Here is a 27,288-nt window from a genome sequence, read left to right on the forward strand (position 1 = left end):
ATCAACAGAATCTGTGTGTTCCTATCACCTTTGTTCTCTGAACTGAAGTTAGGTGCTGGTCAATTTCTGATCATTTAATTGCACCTTTTTGGCTGAATTCTTTTCCCGCAGTACATCTGCGAGCGCCACTTCCAAAAGATCTCGGACCGCTCCCTCTTCACCGGCCTACGCTCCATCACTCACTTTGGGCGTCCACAGTTTGAGCCCTTCCTGCAGTCTCTACAAGAAGAGCATCCCTCGGTAAGACATTCACTGTTAATACCGTTTTACATTGCACTCGAAAAAAGGGGCAATGCCATATCTGCTTCAACTTGATGAGCACCGTGTGCAACATCATTTCCAGCTGCAATTTCACACGGTGGAAACATTCACCAGTGGATGTAAGGGCATTTAAAAATGACTTTTCACTCTCAAATTGAACGAGGTAAACTCTCATTGGCTGTTTGTCAATAAATGAGACTTCCGTGAGCCATGCTGAATACACAGTTAAGTTGTGTTTTTACAAATGAGTGCTATATCTCTTAAAGCTAATGTGGCCTCTAAGTGCTCCATTTTCTCTGGGCTCCACCGAGGAAAAATAAAATGTACAATGGAATGAATCACTTCAGGAGAGTTGTGGTATAATAGCAGCGTGTCTTTAGCACACAACATGAACTTGTTCAGTTAGCTTATTCAAGGACACTGACTTGTGACTCAACTTCATTTAGCCAGCAAACCTGCTGCAATTTCATAATGATATTAAGTTTCAATCTGTATACTGCGCACCAGGCATACTGCATTTTCTGTGCCCTGACTGAAAGTCCACTTCGAGCGTCAATGAGATTTAGACTGGGTTATTGAGGAGTGGTTCTTCTGTCAAGTGTGCAGTCAATCTTCAGATTTCAAACACTTTAGGATATAAAGCTGTCATTTCTGGTACATCCTGGATGCTTTATCCTGGTACATCCAGGATGCTGAAAGAAAGTGTGTGAGAAAAAAAAACGAGGTATAGAGGCAAAAAGGGCAAGTATTCTGTGCATGTAAAACATTTTTATGATATCCTATCGGTCTAAAAGCTTGTCACGATAACATCTCGTTTCCCTTTTTTTTCACCCATTCCATTCTCAGGTGGGAAAGATTGGTGTGTTCAGTTGTGGCCCTCCTGGCATGACCAACAATGTGGAGAAAGCCTGCTCAGAACTCAACAAGTATGATGGTGCTGCCTTCATCCACCACTTTGAGAACTTCTAAGCTCCGTTTCCTTCTCAGGGGTCAGTCAATGTTTCATTGAAGCCTGTGAAGTACAAAGCAAAATATCCAGAGTGTGGTTTTATCCAATTAACAAATTAATTGTTATTGTCAACGTATTTTTATCCTAGAGTGTGAAAAGTAAAAATGCTTCTGTGTCAGCAAGTTTGAAATGCATAAAGGAAACATTGAATTTAAGTGCTACGTGTAGTTTTATGCTATTTGTTGTGCAGTGTTGTCATATCTCACTGGAACTTTTTCTCACATTTTACAAATTTTTGTATCACCATAGATAACTCTAACACTTGACAGTACTTTTTCTCATTAATTGGTGTTTAAAATTAGACTTCGCTACAGTTTTTTATATAATTTTGTAAATGGACAAGAGCAGGTAAAAGGTGTGGATTAATTAAATAGTACACTTTGCAGATACCTGTACTAATGGTTATATCCTTTTTTCCTCCCATTGAGCACCAGTTTTAACAAATTTAGAAAATTGACTCTGTAGATAGTGGCTTAATTTTGACAAATTTTTTTCATTGAAAACAGAAGTGAGGGTGTGGAAAATTTATTCAGTATTGCAGTGTTTGCCTTTCAGGGTTATGATTATTTGCTGTACACTGGTGACGTTTGTATCTGCTGTACTTGAGAAACTGTTCTATTATGTTGGAAACTCTTCCACTGTAATAAGTTTCTATGCATTTGTCGGTTTAAAGTTTGTGTACCTTATTAATTCTTTGTCATGAGTTGTGGTCCGACGTTTGAAGAGGGGAATATTACAGTTTTGGTAATACATTACATTTTGCCAACTGCAATGAAGTCCATGATGTTGATTTAGAATGCAAGCTTCACTTGAGTGCCTCCAACTGCCCAGACTACTGGAAGAATTTGTGAAGTACATGTAATTGGTTTGGATTTTCACAGTAGGTATTTCCTCTTGGCTGTTCATATCACAGTCATTGATGCATTTGCAGCAAAATCCAGGCCGACAGTGTTGTTCAGGTCAGTCGATGCTTCTGTCTTGCCATGTGTAAGGCTTTGCCGTGCATGAGGGATGCCTGAGGCCATGAGGGAAACAAACAAATGGTGTGAAGTTTTTGTGTCACCTTTGGAAAAGTGTGGCAGTATCTCTTAAAAAAACAAGAGAAAAGAGGGAGGGATACCTTTGAAAGGCCACTTTTATTTCTAAAATTTTGGAACGTGAACGCAATTTTACTTTTTTGGCAAAATCTTTCTCAGTACTGCACTGCACATAATATATATATATTTTTTGAAATATTAAGAAATGTGTAAACAGATTTTCGTTTGACTTAAAAGTAACCAGTTAACGTTATTACAACAGTTACTGATATTGTAATGCAAATATGGTAGCAGGTAGTTTTGTTCGTTTCTTAAAAGTTAAACTAGCGGTTGAAACCTTACACAGTCTGAGAGTTCATTTCAGAGAAAAGGGTAATCAGGAAAGCGTCGTTTCGACTTCACGAAAAATTATCCAAGGATGACAGTATTTTGACGTCGTTTGTAGAAAGCTTTAAATCAGCGAGCTTGTAGGCACGTTTGTAAGAACATGTATTATTTTGTTTATATAATGACAAAACCGAAGTGCTTCCGTAAAATCGTAGTTTAGAACACTTTACCAAAAAAAATAAGACTGTAGTGATAGCCAGTGACAGTTCCTCTTTTGCATCAGGCACTTGTTACATTTTGTTAAAACAGCTACATGCAGCATTTTGCGTGACTTTGATAAAGTGAATGTGTTTTTTCGGAGATGCAACACCAGTGTTCCATATTGGCATATATTCAGTGTATTACCGGGGCTGGTTGTATATTGAATATAACCGTATTATTGGTGTATGGTTTGATTGCAGTTTTCATCGTTCTCCCATTATAAATATTTTTGTTGTGACATCTTGTTTCGTGGTGCATTGGCGTTGTTGCCCGGACTTTGTTTTTGTATATTTCCGTTGTTTTGTTTTATAATTTCTATTTGTCAAAATTACATTTTGTTTTATAGATATTCATGTATTTAGTTGTGGTACCTTCTTTTCTGTGAAATTAATAAACAAGAAACAGGTCATTTTGGTGGTAATAACTATGTTATTCCTGGCTTTGTGTTGTTCCTTCTTGCAAAGACTGAAGCCGTGAGGCTAAGACAAGGATTAATTTAATCAAGCAAAGGCAGTGGCGTGTCACGAAGGTCCAAGGGGGCACGTGTCCTCCCTCCATTCCTGGTGCCTTTTATAAATTCGTTAACCATCATTTTGATTTCGCTGATTTTTTTCCCTTCATGTTTTCATAAAGTATTTGTTCCTTTTCAGAAGGGAGGACCCCCCCATCTGCAGCGCTAACTCCACGTTCCATTGCATATTGCGAATGAGCTTTGTTTAACCAAAAGAAAAACATTTCTGTGGGGACATAGTTGTCGGTATGCTTTGCATGTTTACCTGTGACAAGCATGACACAGATATAGAGCACTGTGAACAATACATTCCTGCAGCACTTGCCATGTGACATCTTCTGGGGCTTTTTAAACCACTCGTCTCAATGTGAGCTTTAGTTTCATATTTATTGAAGGGGTTCCAAACTGTTCAAGTGTCTGTCTACTGCAGCAGACTTTGACCGCGAACCTGTAATGGCATGCAACTTGCACGATACCATCTGCCCCTGTTGTGAAGTTTGTTGTTTGTGACAGCAATGTCTTTCGCCTGCAACAATGCACACTGACAGTTGAAATAATTGAAAACGTATTTAGACCTATAGCAGCCACCCTATACTTTTTAGGACATCTCCCCCTCGTTTGACTCTTTGTTGAACTTCTTAAATCTGTTTAGCAATTAACACTTAGCATTTGCATCTTCCGTTGCCATTTTGTTACAGATATACAGAGAAAATATGAAAAGAAGTATTATAGTTATAATAGAAGGGTTGTCAGTGACGTTTCAGACGGTGGAAAGAAGGGAGAGTACCCACCGATGGAAACATGTTTCCATTTATGTTTTTCTTTTTAATGAAGACTGAAAGTTTTGTGGACATTCTGATAAAGTGGGCATTTGCTTTTGGAAATATAACAATTCTCCCATTCTCAGTCAAAACCTGGATACGCCACTGAGAGGTTTCTTTTTAGTAAGAATTGGCTCTGCGGGTATTTGGGAGCCTAAATTTTCAGAAATTATGTTTTTCTAAACACACTAACACGGAGCTTAAAATCTGCCCAGTCCCCCCCAGTCATATACAGAAAACGTTTCTGGATAAATCCAAGAAATCCCCAATCGTTTGAGCAATTTCTGCTCAGACCTCATATTCCACGTCTTCTGTTCAAAATGCATTGTGAATCAGGTAACGTTTGGACCCTACACGGGAAATTCCAGTTTCAGTAAAGTGTATCCTTTCAAGGAAATGTTTGCCGTATGGTTAATGGGTATGATAACGTAGACATTGTCGTCAATGGAATGATGGGATGTAGGCATGTCACCACATACAATACAACACAATTAATACTATCTAGATGTAAATATGCACAAACATGATTTGATGTCAGAGGTGGTCTAGTTTTCTGAATTGATATCACTCCGCCGAGGGATACGCCCCTCCCTGCATCTCATAAGCATTTCACAATAATTTACAAGTGGGCCCAGGCACCCCTCGCCGGTGATTCTCCTGTTTAACAGTCAGATTTTAATATTCATTGCTTACTCTTGTAAACTGCATGTCGTATCTATTTTGAAGCAAACTGCTAAACCCCTTATGGGAAGGAAGCCATTGGCCGACACTCCACAGTTTGCGTCGTGCAGAAATAAGGCATCAGTCTAAAAAAGAACACGCTGGTTCCGTCGATGATTTCAGTGTCATGCGAGAAACCGCATGTATTAGCAGCATTTTTAATTTCTGGTCTTTGAGAAACAATTAACCTGTCAAAGTCTTTTTGAAGACCGACAATGGGTACACCTTATAGCGCGTTTCGGAATCCAGGGGTACCGGCCATCTATGGCCCGAACAAGACAGCCGTGACCGCTGATGTGACTTTTGCTGGTTTCCTGTTTGCCTTCATAATTGTTGCGATTTCGTTCCTCATCATCCTGCCAGGGATACGAAGAAGAAATGTAAGTTATTACCTTTCCTTTAAGGACATCAGTTGGAGGCACTAGGCCTAAGTTCATTTCTCAAGGAAGAAGTTGATAAAAAGGCATTTTTGTCATGGACTTTCAGAATGTATTTGGCAGATAATATTGCAACTGTATTTGGGACGTTGAAATGAAGTTAAAGGTGGGCGCTGCTGTACTTTTTTTTAACATTGACGAGGTCCTTTTTCATTGTTCATTGAGCTTCTGATGGATTCTGGAAATCTGCACATTTTAATTAAGAAGTAAGCAGCTGGTTCTAGGACAAAGGGTTTATAAGTGAGATTAAATCAATGACGTAACAATGGGGGAAGGCACATGTTCCTATCTCCCTATTACAGGTCCGTAGCCCCTCCCCCTCTCTGCATGCCTACCATAATATGTATACAACCTATGTACATGTACATAAGCCAAGGTACATCAGTTTTTGGTACCCCCCTTAAAGGAATGCCCTCAGACCAGGGCAATGTACTTTGGCCAAGGGGGGGGGGCAATCCGGACATACATCTTATAGATGTCCCTTGAAATTTAACCCCCGTTACGGCACGCTCACTTCATAAGTAGGCAATGACTCAACCGTCATTGTGTGTTTTGACTGAGTGTGCGTTTATACTGTTTCGTCTTTTCAGAGGATCTACGCTGCCGTCAGGTTTTTCGTGGGCATGTTCATCGGTCTCGCGATCATACGTAAGAATAAATTCGTTTTGTTTGCTACAATGTTGCCTGTTCATGTATTTCATGTCTCGACACACTGAAATGGCCTTGGGATCAGAAACAAAGTGGGGTGTACTATTTCAAGTGAGTGACAGTCAGTCCCCAGATTCCCTTCCCTAAAAAAGTTCTGTTGCACAGATCCTTCCTTCATAAACGTTGCATGGAAAAGTTTCCATTACAGGTTTAATTCATCCAGAAAAAAAAATTTATCCTGCATATGCAAAATAACATCAAAAACGCTTTGCTCGTATGACCAAATTGGGAAAAATTGCCATTTTTTTTCAGTGTCAACGTATGGACAGGAGTGGGAAGTTTCGTCACTGCGAAATGTCACTACTGCCTACAAGGCATTCACCAAGGACGAAATAGTAGCAGATATCGGAGTTAACATCGGATTGACGAATGTAAATGTGACTGTAAAAGGTGAGGCTCGGCAAGGTGAATCCAGAACCAAACTTTCGGGGAGGGCCAAGCTTTTTTTGGGGGGGGGCAATGGCGTAACTGTACTGATGTCCGTGCCAACGAGTGCCCCCCTCCCCCATTTAAAATGTTCGTTCAGTTTGGCTATAAAGCTGCAGCATTAGTCTTGTGGTGCCTCCCTGAACAAATTTGTGCACTCCCTGGTGCCCCTGGACATTAACCCAAGTGACGACACTGGATGGAAGGTCCAAATTGAAATTTGTATGCTGGCTTTGGTGCCCTGTCGTATGTGTCATATATTTTTTTGGCTTTGTGCAAGTTTGGAGGAAGTGAAATTAAACTGACCCAAAGATTCACCTTTTTCTCGTTATTAAAACTCACACACAATGTGGGCGTTCCCCCTGGTTAAGCCCGGTTGGCATTTTGTTGGATGGATGGTTCGTTCCGGACATCGATTTTTCTCTTGGCACGCAAATTTCCTATCTTCCGTTCAGCAATTAAGAGCTGTTAATATTATTTGAAAACAAGACAGCACAGTCAAAAGAACTAAGTATATGTAATAGGAAACTAGTTGTGGTCATTTTCCATGTTTAGGAATCGATAAGGATGTTTTTTAAGGATGCCCATGCGGAGTGCTTGGTTTGGTGTCGAGTATTGGTAAAACTAATTTGGTTGCGTTCGAGTTTGTTGAGTCTGTCAACTTTTAGCAAAGAAAACCCTCCATCGGTTTCATAAGACCGTTTATGGAAATGACAAACCGGTATCAAGAGTAATAAGTTAGGTTGGCTCCACAACATCCTTCTTACCTACTTTTCCTTGTTCTGGTTTCAACAACTCGTTTCCTTTAATGCGCTGAGAACTCTATTAAAGGATAACGGTGTGGCAGCATACCGGTATGCCTTTGGATGATACTTTCCAAATACACATGTACCGATCAGCAACCGTTAATGGATTAAATCTGTCGGAGATGATTCCTGTTTTTTTAAGGAATGTGGCAATTTGGCCTACGACAGTTTCTGTGATTTTTTTTTATTATGGTGGGCAAACTTAACCTTTAGACTATTTTGTAAAAGAATTACAGATATTCTCCGCCTCTGGAAAGTACCGGGAAAGTATTTGAGCCGGGGACTGGGGGGATGGCGGTGGAGGGGGGTGAAGTTTATAAAAAGAAAATTGCACGGTTACGGACATCTGAAAATCTGTAGGGGTGCTGCTGACGCTGCTCGGATCCACATCTTATATTTATACTTCTACCCATGAACCTTAAGTTAATTTAGAGTTTGTTTGTCTGCCCACTATTAACCATTTTGAACCAAAGTGATTCAAAATTATGTAAAGAGAAACCCGTGGAAAGGTTTGGTAGTGGCGGGCGATGAAAGATGTGAAAATAACATGGTTTGGGGATTTTTGGGGTCACATAACTGTAACCTGTCGAAAAACTAATGTCCTCTGTTTGCGATCCCTGAAATCGCCACGGATAAATGTGAATAATTTTGATAACTATATAGGCGTGCCAGAGTACCCTGAGGAGGGCGGGCTGAAAGGGGAGAGAATCAACTACAACGAACGGTTCACTTTCTGCTGTGTTCAGGGCCGCCGAGGTTTTGGACCCTTCGGTAATGAAGTTGTCTGTTTTAGTGTAGCGGTGTTCGGTAATATTGGTGAAAAATTTCGGTTTTTGTTGAGGGGAGAAATTTGAGTAATTAAAGAACATAATACACGTGTAATACGAATCTGCTTTGGGCGGTGGATCCTTATCCATATACGTTATTGTGTGTGGGGGGGTGTATCATGGACAATGAAAGAAGAGTCAAATGGAAACGCAGAAGAAAGTGTAAAGTCTGCACTGTGCACCTTCGCACTACCGTCGATTATAGCAGATGTAGAAAGTAAAGCAGGCTACGCAGGCTTGTTAGGTACATCGTTCATGTGCGCAATTGTCTTAGGGCTTGGTCAGAACAGCTTGTTGTTCAAATTCACACTCTAGTCGTAAGAGGGAAGAAAATTATTCTTGTTAGTAAAACCTATTAAGCAAAAGTTGCCATCTGCTGTTTGGCGTCTCGCAAACAAGTATGGTACCGGTATGTGTTAATCAAATTAATTTTGGTGACAAAATGCCAATTTTCAAACCATGTCTTCTGTAATGGGCCAACTATCGACCCGTGAATTATCTTCTTGCCTTTTTTTTTCTTTTTTTTTTCTTTTTTTTTTTACTCTCTTATACATGCATAGCCGGCCCTATCAATAGGGAGTTCCGTGAAGCCCAGTGGAAGGGCCTGCCGTACCCAATCCTGTGGATAGCCGAGTATTTCACGTTGGATGGAGAGGGCATTCGCTGGGGGAGATCCTACAGAACAGCCGGCTTCTACACTTTCATGGTCATGTGGTAGGTTTCGGTCGCTGCATATGAAATTGCCATACTGAAGTCAGGTTGCACTAGCACACCAGCATGCGGCATTCCACCGACAATGACACTTCCCAGAACTGTATTTAGCAATTTGACAATTATTCTATCAGTTATCAGTTGAAAAATAATATTTTAGATACAAGACAGAATCTGATTCACTGTCTAGTTATAATTTTCCTGTTCTTCAATGAATCATCAAGGTTTTATATTTCTTTCCACGGTGTGTTCCTTTCTGTAGGACTTCATTCTGCGTGTGGGTCTTAGCGCTGGTCCTTTCCTTCATGGTGATACGGTACTGTGGCGTGTTCCTGTTGCTAACCGGTTGTTGTTTGCTGTCATCTAACGTTATTTACGCCACCGTGCGGTACGGCTCGGATCTCGTGATACCCTTTGGCAAGGATCACGGTAATTAAAACTCCGGTTTTTAACTTTGTAACAAAGGCACTTTGATCTGAGCTATAGACTTTATTCAGGGATCAGCCATATTGAAATTGAAAGCAAAGTTAACTCTTCTCTTTTTTATTAAGTTGAGAGTACAAATGAAAGTAATAAAGGGAAATGACAAATGGTTATCTGTCTACTCTGATGAATAATTTCAATTTGTGATAAAACATACAAAATTGTACCCTACCTGTTCTAAGCCAGATTTACAATAATATTCAAAGAGAGGCCTGGAACAGAAGATAATCACAAAACAGTCTGGTACGATCCTAATCAACAGTTTGCTATTCATAAAATTAGTTTATGGAATCAAATTGAAAATGACTTCAATGTAAATGAGGTTTATATTCCTCTCCTTATTGGTCCATCACTTATGCTCAAAATTGTGCGCAACAGAAAGATAATTCAGGTGAGCCTTTCTTCAACTTGCGGTTAAAAGAATTAGTATTTCATGTTTTTGGACAGTGTAGCTTCATCTTGTAAACATCTACACTGGTGTTGTTCATTTGTAATGACAAGATCAAACTACCTTCGGGCGAAAAGACAAAGCTCACCCTTTCTGGAGCTTGAACGAAGTTAGATGGGCTCTTCTTCACACATTTAGGGCGAAGGGCATCGACATCGTGGTACACATCATGATTTCATATAGTGACTCACTTTACGTTTACATATTGTCCAATCTGCATATAAATCGATTGAAAGGCTCTTGAACCCATCATGTGACAAGTTAATTTGGAGTTTAGCTAATTAAATCTGTCTGTAATCCATCTTGACAAGGTATTTTCCCCATATTTTTCTCCCTTCTGTTCCTGTAGTGCTGGAATTCTCCAAGGGGTCCTCTTTCTACCTGTGTCTGACTGGAGGTATGCCAATAGGGCTTGAAAGTAGTGAATAAACTAGTAACACCAGTCTCATTTCGTGTCCAGTCGGTAGTGTTGTTTTTATCGGTTTTTGTTTTAGTAGAGGATGTTGATTGGTTGCTTGATCGGACTGGCTTAATGGTTAAAGAGAACGCGGCAGGCGTCAGTAAATGTGAACAGTTGCTTTGTGGAAGTGTAGGGCTGCAGGGCAGTTGGAAACAAATTTCAGCTCCCAAGATTACAAACCCGAAGCAACCTCGTAACTAAGGGTAATCAATGTAGAGGAAATGGCGACGTTTTCCTGCACATGATCCCTACACATTTTTTAGCATTCTTGTCCCATTTATTCATTCGATAATCCAAAGGCATAGTGTCCACCCTTGTCGGCATCGCTATCGTGGTGCTGGATGACCTGTTCCCGTTCAAGACGGCCGCGTTCTTCAACGTGGACCCACTCCAGGACTTCCAAGACACTTTTGCACTGAGCCCATCCTCCACTACGGATGATCGCCATGTGGAAGGCGACAGGCCAGTCTCCGTGCTGAACGAAGACCTGCGGGTTGAGGCACTCGCCGTGGAGGCGAGGGATAAGAGAGAATCGGAGGCGTATAGAGGAAACCTGTACATCAGTGTTGCGGAGGTTCGGGAAAATGAAGGCCCAGAAATCAAGCTTGTTATGCTGATCAGATTTAAAGGATAGTAGTAACGATATGATTTACCCAATTCTTGCCAGGATGGCCACCATACTAGCAAAATAGATCATACTGACTTGCTGTCTGACGACTTCCCCTAGAAGACAAGTTGAATAGTGTCAGGATAGGATCCTTCAGCTTAAATGTTTCGTCTGTGTAAGCATCATGGAGTGCCAATAGCTTCTCATGGTGATAGATTTTGATTGATTAATCTGAGATTGCCCCCGGACCAGGGGTGTTTTTTTATGGGGGCATTTTTACTAGGAGGGGAAGAAAACATTTTAGAGACCGTTGTTCTTAGAACGTCGAAGTGAAAACTTGCTGACACATTGTGAACGGTTGATCGGGGGGGGGTGTCTTCACGTCTTTGGAACCTTTTTTCTTTCGGAAAAGGCGGAAAAAGGACAGATATTGGGGCAAAAGGCTGTGCGACTTTGCCTTGGCTTTAATGTTCCTTATTTCCCCACAAGTTCCCCCCGATGATCTGCCGCTGTGTTGTGGACATTCACTTTGAGCATACATTCCTAGGCGAAACTAATGGGGAAAAACTCTGACTTTATAAACAGATGAAGTCAAGCTTCAAATCCGGCAGAAAGACCCTCTTCCAGAAGAACAAGCCGAGACGTAAGAAAAAAGAGTCGGAAGACCTCTGTAATGTAAACTTGGGATTTGGCCCAGATGAGGGTAGTTCCGGGAATACGTCCTCGTTACATCGCCTCCATCCGGAACCACGCAGGTATCAATTGTGCTTCATTGTAACAAATCCCTTCGCCCTTGTCTCTCATTTAAACCCTCATTGATCAAAATTTCTCACAAGTTTTAAAAATAAAGGCCTGGCATTTGGATCCCAGCAAGATCTGTCTTAAAGGCGAAATTAACACCTTTAAAAGACTATTCAGATTTCCTGAAATCCTCATCATTTGGGACCCCCCCCCCATAGTTTTCTTCCTCCTGAAACTTTGATTCTTGGAGGCACAGGTTAACAGATAAAGGACCAAGGAAACAAAATGGAAAGGGCTAAGGGATGGGGGTAAAGGTAACTCTTTCGATTTGTATAGTCTCACGATTTGTGTATTCTAAAAGGGGAAAATAATGGCAATAATAACGCAGAAAGAGCAGAGAGTAGAACGCGAGACATTTTTTCATGTCACCATCGCTTCAATTTAATCAAAGTTTGGTTTTGAAAACAGGTCTTTGGGATCTGCCAGGGTTTTTAAAACTTTTTTCTTTGAACTGACACCTGAAAGAATGTCCTCCAAGTACTTATAAATGTAGCCTTTCTTTTGCATTTAAAAATGAAACTCGAAAGCTGATTTTGATTTCTTGCTGAATCAACCAGGCTTTATTAAAAAAAAACGTTCACAGGCTGGGTAATCTCCATTTTTTAAGCTGTTTTTGACGATAAATGCTTTACGGCTTAAGGAGCCGATCGATCCTCCTTGTGTCTTTGTTACTGACACAATTAGGAATTTAATGCACTTTCCTATGCGATTTGAATAGTTTTATGATGACTGCACAGGCAACCTAGAATGGAATGGACAAAATGTCCATCTACTTTTTTATGTTATAAATAAATTGAAAGTCACAGCATAGTTAGTTTGGAACAAAATGTTTGGGTCAGGCAGATGATATAACTCCAAATAAGATTGATGGGATCAACACTTTACATCATAATCAACTTCGGTCTCTTTGATTTTTCTCAGCTTCAAAGTGAAGAACATGGGCGAAACGACCGTTGGGGATACAGTTGCCACAGACCCTGCCTATCTGAATATATCGTCTATCCGTATGAGTGAAATAGCACAAAGAAACGAGGTTGAGCTCGACGAGGAATGGTCAGCCAAGAGCTAATTTCATTTTATTTAGTTTTACTTCATCCTCACGACAGAGCAAAGCGAATAGAACCCTTACATATCAAAGTGGGCACTGCATATGTATAGGCCTTAGTTATATTTATCGGTCTGCAACAAGGAGCGTCTTTAATTTTGCCTCCTTGATTTCACTTCAGAGGATGGTTCTGTTCAGGTTGGTTCATGCCTGCAAGCGATTGAGAAATTAAGGCGGATTTGACGTCACAAAATGGAGTGTGTTCAACTTTTTGCGAATTCTCAGCTCGAATATTTGATCTGACGTCAAAAATTCGCCGTCGAGCCATATCATGTACAACCCTTGAATTCGGCTGTAGAGAAAAAATGGCGTCTTTCTTTGTTTACGTGTCAATTTGTCGATGTCGTTCTATTGTTTCCTTTTTCATTTGCATCTAAATCAATTACAACCATCAAACCACAAACGCCAACTTCTTACTTGTATCAAAAACTTAGGTTCATTTCAGGATAATCTCCAAAGGAGTTTACATTAGAGTTTTATTAATTATAAAAGCTACTGTGGAGGCGTTCTTGTTTTAATGTCATATAAGTCAGTAATTATCTTCTGGACTACACAGCCAATCGTAGTTGCATTTTGTCCAGTCACATGTAAATGTATTGAACAATTCCGCGTCCCTTTCTTCATGGGAATAAAGGATTTAAGGCAGGAAATTCTTACTCTAAGAGATTTCAGCAGTCTTCTACTCGTATGCTTACTATTGTTGGAAGACCGGCTTGACGAGACCATGCAGAAAAAGTTAAAGTCCGGCATTTTTGGGGGGTGGGCAACTGTTAGAGGAGGGATGACATGTGTTTTACAGCACATTGACTTGTGCTTTACAACACATAATGTGAGTTCAGGAGACTTTGAATGTGCCTGGTGTAATGCACTGCATTTTTTTGTCTTATATGCTAAACCAACAGCATATGAGTAGGAAAATACCGCTATTATGTTACTTTTAGTTAAGTGCTCATCACCAGACAAAATTAGATACTGAATTTACGGGACGTCCACGCCAAGTTTGAATGTAGAGTTCTCTGCACTCCAATCGCCAGTCCAACGCTAAGATCCGACAATTAAAGGCCTAGTTGAGACGAAAATGCAGCATCTAATTTATTATGGTGAACACTATTTTATTTTATAATATGTCCACCTTTCTCATCATCAGTGCTACGCAGATTTGTTTTTATCGTGTGATAATTTTAGTTTACATGTACATGGAATAAGAAAAAGCTCAAAAAGAACAAAAAAGTAACGCTACGTCAAAAATTATAATAGAGGATGAAAGGTTGTGTCATTTACATACTCAGAGAAATACAAAAAATGTAAAAATATGAAAGAATTATGTCTCGAGTAAAAATTGTCATTGTCTCAAAGAGAGGGAAAATTTTATATAATATGGATATGGGCAAGAACTAATAATAAGAAAAAGTGGAACTGTTTTATTACATGTACATTGTATACTATCAGAAAAGCAAATGATATCCAACGGTATTTAAAGATCATTCTTCGTTTTCACGGTGCCGCGAAAGACCTTTGGGCAGCAGGAAAACAATTTCCCCCATCCGCACTTGTTTTTGCCTCTGACCATCCAAAAGTAGGGAAATGAAGTATATGTTTTGACTTACGAATATAGGTTTTCCTTTGTCAGCTTTGCGGCCACTCATTGCTCACATCATCGGGGGGGCATGTCCCCCTATAAATTTGAAAATACATGTACTCCTTCAAATATTTGCCTGAATATACATTTCCTGGCAACGCTCATGGCCAAAGAATTTGATTTTTTTTATTCAGTTTATTCACCACTTACAAACTTAGTAAATACATTTATTGATAACAGAGATTTATCCGACAAAACATAGTTCTTTCGTTACGAATTTATGATACAGTTCTGTGGCATCACGAAATTTCGGTTTCGTTCCTTTTTTTTCAGTTTTGTTTATTTTGGAATCTCTCTTTTGGCACTAAAAATAAATCATTTTAGTGCCAGACTCTATACACTTGAACCAAAGGCATAAGTGTTTCTTATTTCTTTAGTTAGTTCGAGCACTGTAGGCCTGCAGTAGTACACGCTGTTTCGATCTCAAAGACAATATCATTAACTTGAACAAAGCCGAGATTTGGAAGCCCCCCCCCCAAACCAAACAAAACCTGTGCTCCAGTTGTCAAGTGGTGGCGCTCTTCCAAACAAACTTGGGAATATCCCGTCGACGTATTGCATGTATTGGGGTGCGTGAGAAATCGTGTCCATCAGAATTTCGAAGAATTCACCGAAAATCACCAACTAACGGAGATGGCTGCTCTACAGTTGTCATCCAGGTTTGGGATTCTCAATGTCATGGACGCTTCCCCTGACTTTGACGATTCGGAGGAGGAGGAGGCCGACATGGCTTTGGGGTCGGGTAAGCCAAAAAAAAACCAGCAGGAGAAACAGAATAACAAAGATGGCAAGGCAAGTAGGCCTGGCAACGCTGGTAGTAGCAGCGGCACGGAAGGCTCAATGAGTGCCAATGCCAAGAGACGCGCCAAGAGGAAGAAGAATAAGCAAGCTGCGGAGGTACGTGGCGTATTTCTTCAGTTGTCTCTTTTTGAAGGGTGGAGTTGTGAAATGCATGGGCGGCAAATGGGGGGGGGGCAGTGGTGGCAGAAGCGGGGGGGGGGGAACACACGTACACTTTCCCCCTCCCCACTTTTTCAGCTGGGATAGCCTTGGTGAAGGTATTCGTCATTAGGCCTAGCTGCAACGCACCAGCTAACTGCATCTACATGTAAATGCGTATCGTCAGGCTGCCTAAATTTACACAGACCTGCCGGTATTTCTACACACTTACCTTACAGTTAATGTTTTGCAGACGTGCGCTTTTGAACAGCTAGCGTCACTTGTATCATTTGTCCTTGTTCAAAAGTTTTGCAAAAGACCCCAAAATATTGGAAGTTAATCCTGTAATCTTACATGTAGTTTATGTGTAGGTACATGTATGTGAAATGAAATTTTGAAGTGCGAGTAGGCCTAGTGAAAATAAATTACTTGTCATTGAAAAAACTTTACTAATGCAGTAAAATAATGCAAGAATCAGCTCAGTCGGATGTATCTTAATGAAGTGAAATCTCGGGGAATTAAATATTCCTGTCTAAGTGTCCTACATATTAAAAACTGTGACCTAAATTAAAGTCTTTTAAAGACCAATTTCATAACTCATTAAATACCTGGAATATTTAAGTTAAAACTTCTTGGGGACTTTCAACAAACAAACTTGAAAGTATCATTCAACACTGATGATAAAAAGAAAAGAAAAATTTGGGCACTAATTAATCATTATTAATTAATTATCATCCATCTTACTACAAGAACATGGCCATCCACCAATGAAAGATCAACTTACCGGTATGTGAGCAATGAAAACAAAGTTCTTGTCAATATGATTGTTATTACCTGTGAAACCACCGGTTATTTTTCAGTAATTGACTGTAATATGATTAATATTAATAGACCCCCTTAGTATGACATCATGTTAGAGGGCATTTCTGTCTTCCTCTAGGACAGGCTTGAGTAAAACTTTTGTGCATTCTTTGTCATTAAATCTAAATAATAAACTTGTCATCTGTGAGGGCACTCCACGCAGGCCCTCTATTAAACTAGTATGCCATTCACCCCCTCCAAAAACCTTATGACAATGAGCAAGGAATCCATCCCATTATCGGGTTAAAAAAGAAAAGCCAGAAAAGTCCATCTTCATCTGCTTTGCAGTGGGCTATTTCTTTGTACATAACGAGTATACATTGAGCATAACACTTCAAATGTTACTTGAAATGTAGTTTTGGATACGATTTGCAACTGATGTTGCCTATTAAAAGCACACTGTGTTACAAAATGCCACTAAAAATCACTTTGTAACACATGGCATGCAATTTGCATTGTGCAATCGCGGCAATCACTTTTCGGCGGAGCGTACAAAATTTGTGCCATTTGTTAAATTTCCTCCCAAAATTCTACTATATGTAATTATGTAGCTTACAAATTATATGGTTTTATTCTTATACTATAGATCTTCAGGTCTTGATAAAATCCATGAGCACAATTTTCAGATGGTTATGATCCCACCGGTTTCAAAACTGGTTTGTATTGCAATATATTGCCAGTTGTTGATAAAAGTCTACATGTGGTTCCGTATATCCCCACCATACTCTAGCAGTGGACGATAATCTGAAGACATCCTTGGCAGACTGATTCAAAGACGCGCCACACTGAAAACGACCCGAGTAGGGAGCCTTTTTTGAGCTGCTATTCACTCACCTATTATGTGTAAAAGAAATAAACATAAACAACCCTTTTTTCTGTAAATTTTCCTAGACACAAATACCAGAGTTTGTATTGTGAGTCCCCCCCCCCCAAAAAAAATCAGAAGTCTTCATGTCATCAGTGAAGTGTTCCAGGGGTGCAAATAGGGCCCTTCGCTTATTTTTGAAGTTTATTTGTCAAATGAGTGAATATAAATAAAAATTAGCAGTGGATCCTTTTTAGTTTTGGTTCTCATTTTTCTTCCCAGAAGAGAGCTATGTGTACGTGTAAATTACTTGGGTTGACACCGGGTGGCCCATGTTCATGAATAAAGGTAATGGTGGGATGGGATATGCGCCAATCTGATCAATGTGAAAAGGGGCACAGACATAAACCCAAGGGTGTGGGAGGGGGTATGGATGGGGATGGGGGTGTTCACTAACTTGTAATACTTGTGATGGTGATTGCACGACTTGCAAATAACAAAGAACATGGTAATAAATGTTGGAATGGAATCAGGTCTGCCAACCACAGGAAGATATTCATCTGTTTACAGATTTATTTTTGGAGGGGGATTTAGAGACAAGTTGGATGTGGATGGTTGATATGGAGTCGTAGGGTATACAGAAGAGGTGACACAGACCACAGGAGGATATGGGGTACCTAATTTAGTGTTGGCTAGTGAAGACTGTCAAACCTGACAAGTAAATAAGCCAAGGACACATCAAGGGACTTTACTTGTAATTCATTATTACTGTACTCTTCTTTTTTGAAATTTTTTCCCTATTACCAATGTAAGTAAGTTATTCAAATGAACTGGAAACGGCTACTAGAAGATCTGAAGGTTGAAGCTGTTTAAATTGCATAAAATGTGTGCCGTTGTAATGCCAGACACCGAAACTCGCCCTTTTTTGGGGTTAAATTTGTCTTGTGTAGCATGTCTAGGCCACTGTAGATTTCAAAGACCACTATCTGCAAAGATTTAGGCAGGAATTCTTACACACACACGTGGTCAAACCCACTAAAAACTGCCTACTTCTGGGCACAAAAAGAAGTAATTTTTTGTGCGAATCACTTCAATGGCAGTTGTAAAATATAGTTACCTCTAAAAATTTCAATTGCATTTTTTCTGGAAATCTCGTCTCAAAGCCTTAGGTGCACAGAAATAGGAGGGTTGAGGATACAAGTAGTTGACGGCAGCAGTCGTGTATGTGTGCATTTGAAACATCAAGGCGAGCAGCAACCTTACGCGGCCAGCGTGATATCCAAATCAGCTGAATCTGGACCAGGTTCAGCTAATCTGAATATCGTGGTGGCCGCATGATGAGGTCACTCTTTGCCTGTCTGTACTCGTTTGTGTGTGCACATGCTGGGCCGCTGTGGATAGCTTGTTAACAGTGGATAATGCGAGACATTGCGGTCAGTTCTCATACAGAAGGCTGATGACAATTGCCTTGACCAAGACTGCAACTGGGTGGACTTGTCCCCCCTCCCCCACACGCTTTCGACAGGTCCTATTATTACAGGGTGGAGCTTTATGGATACATAATTTAATGGCTCATGCCTAATGGTTTCACATTTGCTGCCCCCCGCCCTTTTTGAAAATCATTTTGCCTCTACTGGAAAGTGGGCCCTACATATCCCTCTACCCTTTTTGACTTGGAGCTATTGAATCCCCTTCCCGCACTTTTTCTTGGGGAGAATCAATGCAAATTGTGACGAGTTTTGATCACATTAGTTTAGTCCTGAATACATGCATGAGTCTAGTTGGTTGTTACCGTACCCACAGCTACGAGACATCGCCTTCAACCCTTCAGTTCCCAAGGGGGCTGTAGTAGGGAGTCCACCTACCAGTCCCCCAGCCCGATTACCCCCTGGACTGGTCCTTCCAGAGGTCACCCCAGCCAGTCAGCCTGCCCAGTCCAGCCCCTTACAGCATCTCATTGGAAATTCCGTCCAGTGGGAGGAGTGGAAGAGGAAAGATAGGGGGGTAAGTCTGATGTGTATCCCTCCCAAAATAAAGTGCAGCCTTGATGGCAAAGAAGAGGAAGCTACATTTTGCTGTATGTGTAGCTTGATGGGAGGTTTTTCATACTTCAATCAGGCAGGTGTATGCACTTGGCTCGCATGTGAAGACTGTACGTTCAAATAGAAATTAGTCATGTGCCAAACATGCACAACCAGTGCATGCACAAAGGGAGTTCCTACCAAAGGACTGCTGCTACAAAAAGATGAAAAGATCTGCCACACAAAAGTATTCATGTACATGTACCGTTGAAGCAGTTGATTTTTATTTAACGGTACAAAGAAATCTTTAGGTTACAACAAAAAGAAATCTTAGTAAAATGACTGTTTGTCTGCAATAAACACACTATGAGAACTGTTGCCACAGCAGAGCAATTAAAGTTTAAGATTACATACACATTTCATGTACGTATGTGTTTTGTGACTCCATGACTTGGGGAATTCCGTTAATAACTTGAAATCCGGACAACTCAAATGTTTATTTATTCTCTGAGGTTGGAGTTTTCAGATGTAAACAGCAACCAATGAAAACATAACTGCACCACCTGCATGTGGTATGTGTGGCCCAGTTGCGACTTTTGTAACTGATTTTATCCTTCAAAGTTTGCCATATAATCCACTTTTTTCAGTGTCAGAATTAACATATAAGCTGCAGCTTATACTCCAAAAAATACGGTAGTTATGACACAGACTATTAAAGGTTCTTTTTTGCTTAAAGTTGGACACGTGTTGGTCCAGTTCTGCTTTCCAAGCTTGTCAGCCCTGTATTTGTATGATGTTATAGAGAAATACCCCATGCTTGACTGGAAAAATTCTGAATTATGTACTTGCCTTCCTAATGAAAATTTCACAGAATTTGATGAGGTTTGTTGCTTGTGGTTGGCCTTTTTCCTGTGTTCATCTCTGAAGGTCCCAGTCTAGTCAGATTGAACATACATTTGAGAAGTAGGTTACTGAAATACACCATGGCTTCCAGAATGATTGTACATAGTTTGAAGCTTAACATAAGATATTGCTGAATATAAGATATAATATTGAATATAAATGTTCCCTTCATCAAAAAAGGGGCCAGTGCACAACTTAAAAGTGGGGGGGGGAGCCAGCAGCTTGCAAAATGTTGCAATTAAGAAGAGACTGCATGTAATTTTTCTCAGTTTTGCTTTTTCTTGTACATGTAGGTTGTTAAAGACCAGTTTGAAGATGATCTACAGAAGGCCATCTTGGCAAGCAAGATAGAGTATGAACGGCAGCAACAGGTAAAAAGAAAATAAATTACCCTCTGGTTTTGAGCTGTTGGCCAGTGCAGGTCTGCCTGGTCATATCATATTGTTTCCTACCAGCAGAGCATCAAATTATAGACAGCGCTCAGTCAGTTTCAGACCTCTTTGGGTATTTGGCCCAGAGGAGATGTGGTTGTACACAATATCTGGGGAAAAAAGTAAAGTCAGAAGTCCCACGAGTGAAATCCAGTTGCCATTTTTACTCTGATTTTGTGCTTACGGCATTTAAACTAGGAGAGGATGTTCTCATGTGACCTTGGTCAGTGTCAAATAGGCTGATATTGGCAGAATGAAATTGATCATGCTAGTACATGTACATGTATATGAACGTTTAGTGTGACCACTTCTTTGGCCAAATTTCACGCAAAGCACCAGGGTCCAATCTGCCCTGAGTTGCAGTGCACCCTCACTGACAAAAGAGAGACAGGCTGGTAGGAGTTTATCACCTGAGCTTGTGCACGTGCAGACCATGCATTCCATTATAAATTGGTTGTGCATACTTAGCATGCCCAATGTGCGTAAACCTGCGCACTCACGTAGAGAGTTCTCACCAACAGACATTGTTTCCATCTTAAAACCTGTCATCTCTTGCTCCCCCTCAGAACAGATTTTGCTGGTAAGCTCTGCAAGGTAATATAAATTATTAGTGAAAATGGGAACCAGCCAAAACATCATACTTCTCTACTCTACAATTTTTCTTTTCACTGGTTCCCCACTGACCTTCGCTTGGCATGTAAATTTGCCAATCTCTGTTGAGTCGCGTGTGATTTAAGGCCACATCCGGCATGGCTTTGGTTTTTTCCTGTCATGGTATATTTTACAAGCACTGTTGAATAGATAGCAAATTCCAAATTCGACCTTCTTCCTTAGTACTAAAAATTCCACAAAGAGGTGTTACCAATATGCTTGCTAGTCACTAGAGTACAGAAACAAGACAAAGCAACACTGACACTGGCCAGTAAAATCTCTTTGAGAGTGTAGGACAAGTCTGGGGACCGTCACCAACATGAAAAACATATTACTTCCAAAAATGTGTTTAGGTCATGTATTGCGAAAGTGGTGAAAGTGGGAAGAAGAAAGGCAGGTAACCTTCATCATATCAGAATGTATAGGAAGAACACACCTATTCGGTCTGTAGTTGTAGAGACAAACAATGTTTCACCTACTTTGTAGGGACTGAATACGTTATGGGGACAGAGAAATGTCATTAGGTGGACATAGAAATGGGGAGGGGGTTGGCAATGGAGCACCCCCTTCCACAGGTGACTATTTTCTGCCCACCTCTTGCTCTCACTGGGAAAAGTTGTGGTAATACCCATGAGTAACAGTGCCCTCCCTGGTCTCTCAAATGCACCCTTTACCTCTGCAGATGAGAATCAAAGACATCCCATGCTCTCTTCCAACCGTTCTTTTTACAAACAAACCCCTTGTATTTTCTGCTGACCTCTGTGCAAAGTTCATACAAGAAGTCGGCGAGGCGGTCACAGAAGATGTCCCAAGTTCACCACTTGGAGTGAGCAGGAAGGAGCGGCGGAAGCATTCGCAAGGCAAGGACAAACCACACCCAATGTCCCTGCAGGACTTCCAGGCTACGCAGTCAAGCAGCAACGGAGGGTTGGACGAGATAGAAATACCCAAGGTGCAGTCAACGTTGGCTAAGCATTAAGACGTACTTTCAGAGCTAACAGAATTATTTTAGTTGACAAACACTTTTCTTGGTCACTCCAGCTGTGCTCCTTGTACAGTCACCTTTGTATCATAAGAAGTAGATAGTACTTAGTGTTGTAACAGTCAACACACCACTGGTTTCCAGTCGGTTGTACCGAACACTGATGGCACACGAGACATCAAGGCGCAGACAAACTGATCCTCCAGTTTGATGCATTTTTGTTTATGGTCAGCTATGCTGTTGACAATTGGGGCTGCAGATCTCAGAATAAGGAGAAAATGGGCAAAATGAGTGGCACTAAGTGAGAGAGACATCGTTGTACGCTGTTCATGCCAGAGTGCGTGTTTGTACAGGCCTACTCTGGCGAATCAATGCAGATGGTCGGCAAAGTTGAACTTTGCCAACTGTCGCCATCCCTGTTTGCATCAGTTGCAGTAAAGTGTTTCCATATGATTGGGTATCAACGGAAACTGATCAGCGATGCTCTCTGCGTCTCTTTACATCGATGTGGAAAACAGGCTTATCTTGTCCACAAGCAATTTTTTTTTCAAGCCTATCTGATTCCATAGTTGGCATGGTACTCATACAGTTTTAAGACATTCTTCACTGACAGTATGACTAACGTTTTGCAATACAGATCTTACCAGTCTGCCTAATTGTTTTCATCATAGTGTGCTCACACTTTAAATGATAAAACATTTGTATAATGAAAGTAGGCATTTTCATTTTGCGCACCTACTTCTTCTTGTGTTGATCTCAACAAAACTTAGCAAAGTCAACGAGTAAAATTTGTTCTAGTCAAGTCGCAAGTCACTTTTTCCCAAGTCAAGTCTCAAGTCAATAAAATTGCCACTGAAGTCTGACTTGAGTTTGAGTCAGCGATTCAAATCAAGTACGCTGACGGCAGTATGCTGTTGAATGTGGATCCACTTTGATTTGACTTCAGATGGGGTTGATCCTAATTCTGAAAATGGAATTAACCAAAACATTCATTTTTTTAATGCACCCTGCTGAATTCAACAGAAAACTACAGCAAAAAATTGTGAAATATGTTGAAAGCCGACAGAATCCAACAGGTAGAATCTTTTGCTCACTGCTCACAACAAACTTCCACAGAAAGAACCCACTTTTGGATAATGTTTGGTTCAGCATCGTTAGGGTTGAAGCATATTAATGTGGGTATGACAGGAGGGTAGTTGGGTTGGCAGTTTTATTCAGAGAGTTAGTCCCAACTACTCCTCTGTGGGAATAAGAAAATGCTTTTCTGATTTGCCCCTCACTTTTTTTTTTTCACTGAATCCAGAAACCAGAACCAGATCCACAGTTCTTCAAAAGAGTGGAAAAAGATACAGCTGAGATAATTACAAAAGAAGAGCGGGAAACCCTGCGAAAGAAAAATCAGGTGGGAGATTAGACCTTACTTTTCATTTTATCTGTGTAAGATATTTAACCATTTGCTGCCGGGGAGCCTAGTTTGGGTGACGTTGGCTTTATATGCATAGCCGGGGTGGCCGAAATTGGACAAAGGGAATTGGGCCTTGTAACAAAAGACTGTACTTGGAACAAAAGACCGAGCAGTCAATAGCAGAGGAAATCTGTCATTGTTTTGAATGATTATACCACTGTTTGTGGCATTCAGCCCGAGCGGATGACCACTGGGGACAAAAGTGCTCCAGTGATGAGCGATACAATACCGCTGCACGCTAATCTGGCCCCTATTGAAAATACGCCAGCAGCACACTGTGCCAGTTTTGGGAACAAAAGAAAATTACATAACACCACACAATCCGGGCTCTTTTTACAAGGCAGCAGGCCTGGCTGAAATACATCAGTAGATGTTGTCTGTCAAATTAGAGTAGCCACCATTAGCGTAGCCACCAGACAGTCATTCGTGTGGGTGTAAACGTCCAGTAAAAAAAGTCATGAATTGAAGAATTTTGAAAATGGAAAATCTTTAAAATCTCCCCCCCACGGTATACGTCATGCAGCTTCAAATTAAACCTGGCAGCATACAGTTAATCTGTCATCATTTTTACAATTTTGTTGTTTTAATTAGGGCTGAAAGTTACCAAAAGGTATTCTTATCTGTTTTGAAGGAGCACCGTAGCTTGGACATTATTTTGCCCATTTCTTCCTCTAGATGACATCTTTTAATACATCTCTCTTCCCTTTCCTTTGTTTTTTTTTTCCATTGTGTGAGCAGAAATTGGCTGCTGAGAACGTGAGGCGGATACAATTTGAAGACAACCTGGAAAAGAGGGACCAAGAAATAGAAGAAATGAAAAGTGCCATGGAGAAAATGAAGGTGTGTGTAACGATCAGAGTCGCATTGAGAAGCACATTGCCATGCATAAAAATACTGCCATCAACAATTAAGGTAAACATGGTATGCGAGTATTGGCGCATGTATCGCATTGTTGAACCAGCCCCTGGAATGACAGGATATACAGATGCGGACACACTTCAGCTTGGTTTAGAGTAGGATTCTTGGCTAGATTAAGGGTTTCATGGGCCCATGGCACCGGTGTTCCATTGTCCCCACTTCATCCTGGGTACTTAATGCTGCAGCCCAGCATTTCATGTTGATGCTATGGCGGAATAAGCCGAGAACCAGAAAGTTCTGAACAATCTGTGTGAAAGCTTTTGCCAAACTGGAAATGAGAGAAATTTGTCATGCTTCTGCCTGAATGTTATGTTTACATATTAGGGTGCACCCAAGGCAAGTTTACAGGCACGCACACTTTTCGTAAGCCCTAGAATTTTTGTTGGCCCTCGACACAATGCTGACTGAGCATATTGGATAGTCTCGCTTTGATAGGGTTAGAAAAACATGCAAGCAGAGTTCCCACTGGCAAGTGTCAAACGGTAACCAAAGTTCTGAGCAAGACGTACATTTTTTGCAGAGATTGTTCATTACTAAATACAGTGTTCCCACCGCTTTGGACCAAAGTTTGTAAATACTCACCAGCTGGCTTGTGACTGGCAGCTAGAACTCTGCAGAAAGTGTACACCAGCTTAGGGCTCTGGATAACAATACACTCACAGGCCCCCTGTGCCTCGTTTACACTACCTTCCTAGTGCGGACATACGTTTCTTATTTGTGATCAAAGGACAGAATGTATGAAAATCTGTATTTCCACGAAACAAAACAACAAGATGGCGCAGAGTAATATTTCGATACATTCTGCTTCTTTTTCATCCCCGATTTCCTTTTCCTTTGAATTCAGGAGGAACTCACCCAAGTCAAGAAGAGAAATAAACAGCTCTGCTTCATGTTAGCCCAGGGAGAAAGTGAGTATGCCTTTATCCCTGTGAAATAAAAAATAACGAGTCGAAAAGTGATCTGACGTGTTCAACCCTAGCAGAATCTTTTCCAATTGCAGAAGATTGATTTTGGTCGAGATGTCTGGCCCTGACTTTTAGATTTGTATATTTTAGGTCATTGTAGTAAGCAAGCAGTTTGCAACAGTTTTGTTGTCTTCCATTTATGAAAAAAAAATGTTATTTGATGGGTATAATTCTATAGTTTCATTGTTTTCCCATCCCATACGAGTGTTTGCTTTCTCCATCCCATAGCGGTCTTTGTTTTAGTGTAAAGCTTTTAGAATCACTTTAGTATGAACCATTAACACACACTGAAATGCAAAAATGACTGTTTTTCAGGAAAAGTTGAGAAGCTGGTAAATGTTACTGTCAGTTTGTCTGGTTTGTATTCATTAGTGAAAGACAAAGCTGAGGTACTGAAGCAGGTCGATGAACTTTCAGCAGTCAAAGATGAACTCACGGCAGAGGTATGATGGTAAACGTAACAGTACATTTATAACAGCATGACTCAGTGTTTGAATCGGCTTAGAGGAAATGGATGCCTCAAAATCAGTTAGCTGAACTTTTGCCTTGTGTGTTACGTGAGTGACTTTAGATTAGTTGCCTGACTTAACTTCTTTTTCAATGTTTTCAGGTAGCAGAGCTCCATGCAGCCTTAGAACAGGAACGTTCCAAAGTGTCCTCATTGAAGGCCGAAATACAAAGATTACAAGAGAAGAAAAAGTGAACAGACAGAACATACCCTGATGCATGAGTGCCTAGGATTATTGCTTTGCTTTTTGTTTGTAGGATATACAAAAACAATGGGCCCTTTATTCTTTTTTTTTAATTACCACATTTTCTAGCAATAGTGTTTTAAGAATGTGTATTCTTGAGGTGTGCATTACATTGTGATCAAGAAGCAGCCCCTCATCAACCACTCGCAAGTTTTGAGAATATGGTCTTACGACAGGACTTTCCTTTTGGAATCGGATTTCACCTGGTAAAGTCTTGCAAGTTGAATGCAAAGCTACTAACCATAAGAGCTTCACTAGGCCTTCAGTTTAACCAACTTAGTCATAAGAAGATATTCATTGAGCATTTATTTAATGCAAACAGGGATTTGCCTACGGAAGAACTGTAAATTAAATCTTAGGAAAGAAGTTTATGGGAATAGGTCATGCAACACTTGGCGCAAACAGGTTGGTGATTTTTGCCCCTTTTTATGTCAATTGTGAATGTTTTACTTGAAATAAATTGTTAAAAGTCTTTATTCAGGAAATGTGAATCATTAAGTTTAAAACCATCATTTATTTATCATACATCATTATTTCCTTAAAGTTTAAATTTTTCTTTTCAAGACAAAGTTTTACATGAAGACAAACGTTAAACATTAATCAGTCATACAAGTTAAAAATTGAGAACAAACACATCAAATGGATATTATCCACTTAAGCAATTTGTGATGCCATTTTCACTTTTGTTATCGTGTTAAGCTAGGAAAGATTTATGTTAACAGCCTTGCAATAATACCGTCAGTAGTGATAGCTAAAAACAAGACGTGTCTCATTTTTAAACCTAAGTTTAAAGCATAGCCATTACTCTTGCTGTTATACTGTTTCTATTCTTTGAAACACAGTTAAAAGTTAAATGTTAATTTGTCAATTAAAAGAAGAGGTTTTGGGCGTATTCATTACGGGACATTGTTGAATCTTTTGACTATTCTGCATTATTTCCTCCTGTAAAAAGTAGCAACAAAACGTAGTTAACTCCCCCCCCACACACCATCCTTTTCTCTGTCCCCTTACCTTCGCCAAATTTGCCCATTATCACAGTGGGTGGCCGTGGATGAATTAACTAGTTTGGTTCCCCGGATGTAGCAATTCCCTACACGTGTAAATTGCAGGTCCGCTGGGCGACTTTTCTTCCGCAACACCCATGCTGTAAGCTAAAACCCCAGTGTAAAATTGTTTTCTGTTCAAAAGCA

At 40.4% G+C, this 27,288-nt stretch overlaps 3 protein-coding genes across 7 annotated transcripts in view; all 3 read left to right on the forward strand.

Annotated features, from left to right (window-relative positions):
- Positions 1-3,319, forward strand: part of LOC110980995 (dual oxidase 1-like) — a 32,312-nt gene extending 28,993 nt beyond the window's left edge. For all 4 annotated transcript variants that reach the window (XM_022238117.2, XM_022238125.2, XM_022238133.2 and 1 more), the window contains 2 exons: positions 112-240; positions 1,108-3,319. In XM_022238117.2, the coding sequence (XP_022093809.2) occupies positions 112-240; positions 1,108-1,230 (252 nt within the window). In that variant the 3' untranslated portion in view covers positions 1,231-3,319. The remainder of the gene's footprint in view (positions 1-111; positions 241-1,107) is intronic.
- A 1,536-nt stretch (positions 3,320-4,855) lies between these two features.
- On the forward strand, positions 4,856-14,087 carry LOC110982691 (dual oxidase maturation factor 1-like). Of its 2 annotated transcripts, XM_022241298.2 has the most exons (10): positions 4,865-5,327; positions 5,975-6,032; positions 6,345-6,482; positions 7,988-8,095; positions 8,712-8,865; positions 9,125-9,291; positions 10,143-10,190; positions 10,553-10,827; positions 11,446-11,615; positions 12,583-14,087. In XM_022241298.2, the coding sequence occupies exons 1-10, from the start codon at positions 5,163-5,165 to the stop codon at positions 12,728-12,730; spliced, it is 1,431 nt and encodes a 476-aa protein (XP_022096990.2). In that variant the 5' UTR covers positions 4,865-5,162; the 3' UTR covers positions 12,731-14,087. The 2 variants fall into 2 exon arrangements, 1 of the variants encoding a protein (XP_022096990.2); XR_015425173.1 differs by lacking the exon at positions 12,583-14,087 and having other exon boundaries at positions 4,856-5,327; positions 10,553-11,035; positions 11,446-11,584.
- Positions 14,088-14,927: 840 nt separating this feature from the next.
- gkap1 (G kinase anchoring protein 1) lies at positions 14,928-27,002 on the forward strand. Its single transcript, XM_022240838.2, has 9 exons — positions 14,928-15,302; positions 18,814-19,014; positions 20,228-20,305; positions 21,786-21,968; positions 23,302-23,400; positions 24,202-24,303; positions 25,226-25,289; positions 25,719-25,789; positions 25,957-27,002. Exons 1-9 carry the CDS (start codon positions 15,039-15,041, stop codon positions 26,047-26,049), a joined length of 1,155 nt encoding a protein of 384 aa, XP_022096530.2. The 5' UTR covers positions 14,928-15,038; the 3' UTR covers positions 26,050-27,002.
- Positions 27,003-27,288: the final 286 nt, after the last annotated feature.

This window comes from Acanthaster planci, linkage group LG05 (genome assembly GCF_054643075.1).
Source record: "Acanthaster planci isolate LZ-2023a linkage group LG05, COTS_SCS, whole genome shotgun sequence".
Taxonomy (NCBI): Eukaryota; Metazoa; Echinodermata; class Asteroidea; order Valvatida; family Acanthasteridae; genus Acanthaster; species Acanthaster planci.

What these genes read in the sequence shown, in the direction of transcription:
- LOC110982691 (XM_022241298.2), top strand. Translation starts at nt 5,163, where the DNA reads ATGGGTACACCTTATAGCGCGTTTCGGAATCCAGGGGTACCGGCCATC. An exon ending in TGTAAATGTGACTGTAAAAG is followed by an intron (nt 6,483 to 7,987) that starts GTGAGGCTCGGC and finishes ATAACTATATAG; the next exon opens with GCGTGCCAGAGTACCCTGAG. An exon ending in CCGAGGTTTTGGACCCTTCG is followed by an intron (nt 8,096 to 8,711) that starts GTAATGAAGTTG and finishes ATACATGCATAG; the next exon opens with CCGGCCCTATCAATAGGGAG.
- gkap1 (XM_022240838.2), top strand. Translation starts at nt 15,039, where the DNA reads ATGGCTGCTCTACAGTTGTCATCCAGGTTTGGGATTCTCAATGTCATG. An exon ending in AGAATAAGCAAGCTGCGGAG is followed by an intron (nt 15,303 to 18,813) that starts GTACGTGGCGTA and finishes CCGTACCCACAG; the next exon opens with CTACGAGACATCGCCTTCAA. An exon ending in AAGATGAACTCACGGCAGAG is followed by an intron (nt 25,790 to 25,956) that starts GTATGATGGTAA and finishes CAATGTTTTCAG; the next exon opens with GTAGCAGAGCTCCATGCAGC.